At 46.3% G+C, this 8,150-nt stretch overlaps 1 protein-coding gene across 1 annotated transcript in view; it reads right to left on the bottom strand.

The window, feature by feature from the left end:
* Positions 1 to 3,445: 3,445 nt before the first annotated feature.
* The window catches only part of VPS50 (VPS50 EARP/GARPII complex subunit), a 122,331-nt gene continuing 117,626 nt past the window's right edge, over positions 3,446 to 8,150 (bottom strand). Inside the window, exon 28 of the mRNA XM_015420198.1 lies at positions 3,446 to 4,049. Within this exon, the coding sequence (XP_015275684.1) occupies positions 3,930 to 4,049 (120 nt within the window). The 3' untranslated portion in view covers positions 3,446 to 3,929. The remainder of the gene's footprint in view (positions 4,050 to 8,150) is intronic.

The raw sequence follows: 8,150 nt of genomic DNA, 5'->3' as shown, positions 1-8,150 counted from the left end.
AGCAGGATTAGGAGCCCTGTATTTGATGTAAGTTCACTTAACAAGATAGCTGTGAGACCTTACATCAAATATTTAGATATCGGTGGGGGGAGCGGGGGAGAAGGCTCGCCTGCGGCTGCTTCCTCTTCCTCCTCCACGTGGAGCTCCTTCCCCCCACTGCCAGTATCGCGGGTCTCCCCTTCTTGTATATTCTAATAGCCACATGTGAGCTCATCTGCAGACACTTATATCTGGGGGGTTGAGCCCACATGGGGAGAAGACAGATTTTTCTCCAAACCTAAGGTACCCCCCCCTCTGCTAAAACATGGGTGTTAAACCCCCCTAAAAAGCAGTGCTGCTGGACTGGGGTAAAAGCAGCGCTGAAGAAATGGCTATGTGAGAGGAATCCTCCTACCCACTGTGCCTTCAGCTTTGTTTTTTGCTGAAGTCTGACTGATTAGAAGCTGGGGGGGGATTTTTAAAAGGACAGCTGCTGAATCTTCTATAGTTGAGAGAGAAAAGAGGGGGGAATCAATGAAGAGATTGCCGAAGAAGGGGTGGTGTGGGAAAAGAGGGGGGATTGAGAAAAGGTGGAGGGAATAAAGGGGGAAGATTGCCAGATAAGGGGTGGTGGGACAGTGAGGGGAAGACTGACAAAGAAGTGGTAAAGGTAGAAAGCAGGGGAGGAGGAAAGCTTGATAGATAAGGTGTGGGGGCAGAAAGAGAGAGGAGGAACATTAATAGAGAAGTGGGAGAGGGACGGATGAAAAGGTAGTGGATATGCCTCCTCTCTGCAAGTTTCTTGAAAGCCCCCACTGGTTTTATATAATACACTGATCAACCTATAGAACATTGGGTTACAATGTACAGAGGAACTTCCTAAAAATGGAGACAGAAAAAGCAACCACTTGATTCCCTGTTAACAATTTATTAGAGTGTAACTGCTAAAAAGACTGTTATTTCTTATTTATATCCCAATCGTTGACTGGAGAGCCTAGAAGCAGCTTGCATGTGGTTCTCAGCTGGTCTCTCCTCTAAGCACCGTGCAGCTGATGTCTTAATAAAATTCATTCCATTCATATGCTACCTTTCCACAAGGCAGCTTACATTTCACCACCCTAACAAGGTTTATTTTTCTGAATAACCTGAATAAACCACCCCAACTCACACTGAAAGGGGAAGTTCCCATTGTGCGTAGCCCTATCCAAAGAATACAATGTCCCCACTGGCCCCACTGCTGGACCTCCTGATGGCACCTGGTATTTTTGGCCACTGTGTGACAGAGTGTTGGATTGGATGGGCCATTGGCCTGATCCAACATTGGCTTCTCTTATGTTCTTAGGTTCTTAATGTTCTTGGCCAAGCACTGGGTGCCCCACAAAATACCTGATGTTTATCTGAGTAGTCTACTGTGCGGAAAGGCTTGGGGCACAACAAGATGGTCATATCAGCATTAGGCCAGGTTACTAAGGCCAAAATGACACGGGAAATATGAGAGTTCAGGAGCTTCTTTAGACACCTTTGCAAACTTTTCAGTGTGTGATGGATTTCAGATACATACATTACTGCTGGAATGAATTGAAAGGGAATGCCACAATTCTAAGACTAAAGAGGAGGAACACATATTTTCCCTTGTCTCAGGATTTCTCCATATATGCAGAACCCTTCCCCTCTCTTCAGGCCTGATCCCATTGTGTGGGTGTTACTATCTGCAGAGAGGTCTTGACTGCAAAATTATTGATTTTTAATTTATGTATTTACTTCCCTTATATCCTACTTTTTTGCTCCCCAACAGAGACCCAAGCAGTCTCCTCTACATTTACCCTCACAGCAACCCTATAGGGTAGGTCAGGCTGAGAGAGTGTGATTGGCCTAAGGTCACCCAGCAAACTGCCATGGCAGAGAGGGGATTTGAACCTGGGTCTCCCAGATCCTAGTTCAACACACTAACCCCAACTCTCCACAGACTTTCCAATTTATCCACAGACTTTCCAAGTTAGTGCCTTGGTGTACCAAACACAGTCTAACATATAGATATTAGGCCACTTAATATCTTTTAGCCACTTTCCTGTAAGATCCAGTTCAGTACATAAGCTAATGTTACTGACAACTGAAACATGAATACTGTCTTTGTTTTCATTTCCTTGTCAAAATAATTCTGAGGGGGGGGGTGATCCAAAAGATGCAAAAGTGAGCAGAGTTAAAAGAATTCTAGGATAAGAGATCTGAATTATCTTGAATCTACATTATCTTTGAAGCAAATATTTTACTCAATGAATGTAGTTTTTGAAATAAAGTCTATAAAACCAGTGGAAAACCTGGTCAAATTCAGACATGAAACACTTTCAGTTAAGACTATTACTTAGACATAGGACAATGTGCCTGATATTCCGTAGGGAGGAAATATAAACTTAACTGACTGAAGCAGCAGTAATTGGGGCACACACAGGCCCATGTATTGCACAGAGAAAGAAAGAGTCCTGCTATTACAGTTTGTTTTTGCACTCTATTTCACTGAAGAGGGTGAGCAATTTTCTCCTCCCTTCTTCCTCCCAGTTATTCTGATGAAATTGTGGAGGGCGCAGGGAGAGCCAAAGATGGAACCAGCTACAGCTCTTCAGAGCACAAGGCACTGCTCTTGAGCAGGTCTATATTATACAGCCCCGCACAGCGATCTGATAAGGGAGGACAAGGGGAAGAGAAAAATGCAGCACGGCCAGTGATGGCGTAGCCTCTTAAGCTATCTCTACCACACTGAGTCCAGTGGGGCTTTTCTGCCTTACTATCTACATTCTTATCATCCCAGCTGCATTCCAGCTGTTGTGTTCTCTTGGACAAGGAAGTCTTCTACTGGAGATGCAGCAGTTACAGAAATTTTGAGTAATCTTCCAATGGTGCCTGTTCCTGGAGCTGAAATACTCAGAGAAGTGGTGGATGCTGCAGACATCGGTTCCATGTACCTCATGATTTTCATAATGGAAAACCAGCTGCATTGGAAAGCTGGGCAGCAGAATCCTGCTGGAAGTACACAGGTACATGGTGAGATTGGGCTGAGGGCCCTTCCAACCATCTTATGGTGAATATTTTAATGTCACATAAAGCCAGAGCATACAAGTGCTAAAAGAAGAAGAAGAAGAAGAGATTGGGTAATGAAAGGCAGGATAAAAATCCAAAGGAGTCTCAGAGCGACTTAGAATCTCCTTTTCCTTCCCCTCCCCACAACAAACACCATGCAAGGTAGGTAGGGCTCAGAGAGCTCTTTTGAGAACTGCTCGTGAGAGAACAGCTCTGAAACAACTTTTGACTGACCCAAGGTCACACCAGCAGCTGCATGTGCAGGAGTGCGGAATCAAACCCGGTTCTCCCAGATTAGAGTCCATGCTCCTAACCACTACATCAACCAAGAACAGCACACATCCACTACACACTACTGTACACTGTTTATTAACTTTTCCATAATTTGTGGTACACCGAAAGGCAACAGGGCTTAAATATGACAGTAATGTTTTGCTGATGTACATACTCTTAAAGGACATGCACAATTCATAATCTGAATTCTCTGTACCAGGCTTTCTTTAGTTTGTAACAAAGGGGATTCTCAATGCTGGAGGAAAGTCTATTAAATCAGTAGTTCCTTAACAAAAATTAAAAACATAAAACCACCAACTAAATATATTAACTCAGCATATTTCCTTCTACATTTTTATTTAGCCATATAATACACAATTAAGACAAATGTACAGCCAAAAATGGTGCAATAGTGCCCTCTTGGCCACAAAGAGAAGCAGGGGGAGAAAAAGACATTATAAAAATTGTATCTGAGAAGACCACACACTGATTTTGGAGTGCTTCCAAAGCCAACAGGAAATGGATATTCACATTGTCATTTACCCATCAGCAGTCTATTCACATTAACAGCTGGCCAAAATAATCACAAGACTGGAAACTGATTATCTTTTAGGCCTATCTATGTCATCAATAGCCGCTACCAGTTTCTGTCTTGCTTTTTTGTTGATGTGTGATCCCAGACAAACATTCACCAGGTTGTTCAATTGCTTCGTAGAATATTCCTGGTCAAAAAGAAAATAAATAAGTTTAGATTCAAGCAAAATGAAGAGTCTAGGAAAAAGACAGGGTCCAAATCCATTTTTCACCATACAAATAACCTGTCACTTCCTAAAGAAATACTAAATGCCACGTGTGGCTACTATTTGTGGTCATAAAGCTAAAAGGTAGTGTTCTACTACAAGTATGGCACATTATTATGGAAGTGAGTCAAGTGCTGGACAGAATGCAAGTTTGCAAGAATTTAAACGTCTTAAGGCACATAAAAATTTATTTGCCATTCTTTGGGGGAAAATATGAAAAAGCTGGCTAAGATTGAAAATAACTACGAAAACAGACACTTAAAAATGCTGTCTCAACAAATCCGTTTTTAGGACTCCAGCTCATATTTCCGATTTACCTTTAGCTAAAGGATTGGAGAACAAATTAGCAACATTATATCAGATCAAAAGAAACACAAAATTTGTAACTGCAAAAAAAAAACAACAACAAAAGTTGGAAAAATGGTTAACTGCTACAAAACAGTGAGGTGTGCCAGGAAACAACTGCCTCTTCAAACAGAGCCTTGCTGTTAGACACTGCCAGAACATCTGAATGATTAACAGAGGTAAAGACTAACAGCTTTTAACATTTCTTTTGTGCTTGGAAGAGGGCTGAAAATGTGAAAGTTCCTATCCAAGAAAAATAAAAGTCTAGCTATAGAGAAACAAAGGGTGATCCAGATTTACAAATTCAGTGTGTCATTTTGGAAGTTTTGACACTGCAACCATCCAAAGCTCCAATGAGCCCATGATGGCACTGACTAGGCCTTTAACTTTTATTGTTTACAAAATGCAATAGGCACCTATGGAATACATACCAAAATAGCCATACACTCCACCTATACCCACACAGCTATAAAGCTATTTAGGTTCTGGCATGGTCTTTGCATGGTTTGTAGATGGTGTAGTACATGACATATTTATGTCTGTTTTTGAAGATCTCTTTTATTACCCCAGTTTCTTCTTTTAATTTAATTTTTTTTGGCAAGCACAGGGAGTAAAATTTGCAGTTTAGTTTAGACTTTTTTTTATCCAATGATTAACTGGTGACCTTCTAGTGTCTCTGCATTTTGTTCCTCAGATGTCTCATCAAGTGAGAAAAACTAAACACAGTCCTAGCACATCCAATTCATTCTGTTCCCAGGGCTTCCAGGTGCAACATATGGTATTGCTCTCCGGACTATTACCACTCAGCATATTCCACCAGCTCGCTGCTAATTAATGACAATTCTATTGCATGATCAAAGGCGCATGGAAAGATTAGCCTCCAAGTTTGTCTGTATGGTTGAGAAGCCATGTTTGTAGGAAACTTCCCCTTCTGTTTTTCTTCTAGAGGATCACATTACTTTAAAAATATTTCTGGTCAGCCACCATATAGGCTGTAGCACTTCTGTGTGCTAAGTTCAACAGCAAAGGCTGTTGACTCAGACTGTGACCGTGTTTTTATCCCGTTCGCCCTGGAGAAGCCTTGGTGGAGCTGCAGAGCTGCGGCGCAGCGTAACGACAGTCCCGGACACCTACCTTTGGGGGTCTGGGACGGTGTGGGCTCAGCAACATCGGCCGTGGAAGCGGTGCGGACGGGGGAAGCGGAAGAACAGCGCATGGATCGCTTTGGACTGTCCGCCCCCTTGTTTCTGGGGTGTTTGGTGCTGCGGGCACAGGGACAGGCCGCAGAGCACTCGGGGCATTGCTGGTGCGGCTGTTTGTGCGGCGGCTGCCCCATTGGAGTGCCCCGTGATTGCTGTGGCTGCGGCGACCATTGCTGACCCAGCGGAGACCAGGCACGGGAGAAGGGAGTGCCGGAGACAACTCTGCAGTCGGCAGCGATGAGCTTGGGGTGGGATTCCCCCCCTCTTTGGACTGCCTGGGACAATCAGGAGGCAGTCTGCAGGGGAGGAGGTTGTTTACAACAGAGGAGGCTGGTTACGTCGAAGGAGAAGTAGGACTGTGGAGCACGCCTAGGGGCAGTTACCTTAAAGATCAGCCAGTGCCCCTAGTGGGAGATTACGACCAAGCCCAAGAGTAGAAGATCTTTCAGCAGGGAGGAGAGTGATTCTATTCTGCCTCCTGTGATGGTGGTGGGCTCAACCGCGAATGCCATTAGGTGTGTGGATATGTGGATGTTGTCTGGATGCATGTAAGAATGATTAAATAGCCTGCTATTGATGTTGAGGGGAGTGGTAGAGAGACTGGTTGTGAGTAGTGTTGAATGTGGGTGTAAGAGTGGCTAGGTTTCTTTTGTTTCTTTTACTACAGCCGTGTACGCTATTGTGAACACTATTGTATAGCAGAGCGTGAGGATATATTGTATACCAGTGGGGTGGGAACAGTACTGGGAGGACGGCTGATTAACTGTTATTGGCGGTCTGGAGCTGCAGCGTGGACCGGCCAATGGCAGCAATGCCAACACAACAGATTCCAGTGCTCTTTGGGAGGGGAAAGTATAGCAGGGGGTCCCGGCCACGGTGTATGGGAAGGGTGCTGAGAAACAAAAGGGCTCAGCACCCTTCTAGCCTGCAACCCATCCCAAAGGATGATGGCAGTGGGGCTAGGATTAGGAACCCCCCTCCGACATTGGTGTTGTGCAATGCCAGGTCTATTAACAATAAAACAATGGTCCTTAGGGACTTCATTACAGAAAAACAGGCTGACCTGGCTTGCGTGACCAAGACCTGGGTGCGGGAAGGGGAGACTGTAGCTCTCACCCAGCTTGCCCCACCTGGTTTTTCGGTCCTACACCAATTACGGAATAGGGGGCGGGGGGGAGGAGTGGCGATATTTGTACGAGAGGCTTACTCCTTCAGGGCGCTCCCTATGGTGGAGATTGCAGGCTTAGAATGTGTTGGTCTGGTGCTGGAGGCTGAGGAGAGTTTGCCAATCTGGCTGGTGTACCGTCCGCCTAACGCACCGGCCAGTAGTCTGCCGTCCCTACTGGAGGCCGTAGCAGGCTGGGCGCTGGAGCACCCTAGGCTTTTAGTCTTGGGTGACTTCAATGTCCATGCCGATGACACGGCCTCTAGTCGGGCTATGGACCTAGTGGCGTCCATGGCATTGCTAGGACTCTCCCAATGGGTATCGACCCCCACGCACCAGCCTGGTCACACGCTCGATTTAATCTTTGCAGCGGGGATTACGGTGGACCGGATTACTGCGAAAGCGGTACCATGGTTGGACCACTATGCCCTGAAGGCTCGTGCAAATGTCCCGCCACGACCCTGTTTAGGCGGCGAGAGGATTTTAGCTTGCCCATGGAGCCTGTGCGGCTTCAGATGGCTCTGCGGGATCCGATGCCCCGACGGCTCGTTGGATGAGCTAGTGGATGTCTGGCATAGCCGACTTTCTACAGCCATCGACGTGATTGCTCCCCGGCACCCTCTGCGCCTTCGCTCTAAGCTGGCCCCCGGTATACCCAGGGATTGCGGCTTATGAAACTGGAGCTCAGACAGTTGGAGAGACGGTGGCACCGAGCTCGCGACGAGGCCACAAGAACATCCTATGAGATGGCAGTCAAGGCTGCAAAGAGAGATTACTACGCAGCTAGGGTTGCGTCCACTAGCTCATGCCCGGCCCAATTATTCAGAACGATTCGATCATTGTCAGCTCTGCCACAGGGCAGACAAAACAGTAGGGAATTGGATACTGGCTGTGAGACTTTTGCGAGCTATTTTGCGGATAAAGTCTTGGGAACAGAATGAATTGGATGCGCCACAGTTGATACAGTATGTGAACTTCAGGCCCCTTGCACGGTTTCACCGCGTTTGGAGGGCTTTGACTGGCTCAGCCTGGAGGAAGTTGATAGAGTGCTTGTATCTGTGCGTCCAACCACTTGCAGCCTTGATCCGTGCCCCTCCTGGCTCATTAAAGCGGGCCACGAGGGGTTTCGAGGTGCCTTGAGGGAGATTATCAACAAGTCCCTTTCGGAGGGGCGGTTCCCCGAGGCACTCAAGGAAGCGATGGTCCGCCCTCTCCTGAAAAAGCCAACTCTGGACCCGACTGAATTGGCCAGCTATCGGCCGGTGTCCAATTTGCCCTATTTGGGCAAACTGATTGAGAGGGCGGTGGCGA

This window comes from Gekko japonicus, unplaced genomic scaffold (assembly GCF_001447785.1).
Source record: "Gekko japonicus isolate JY-2015 unplaced genomic scaffold, Gekko_japonicus_V1.1 scaffold154, whole genome shotgun sequence".
In the NCBI taxonomy this organism is placed as follows: Eukaryota; Metazoa; Chordata; class Lepidosauria; order Squamata; family Gekkonidae; genus Gekko; species Gekko japonicus.
This window is presented reverse-complemented; position numbering and strand designations above follow the sequence as displayed.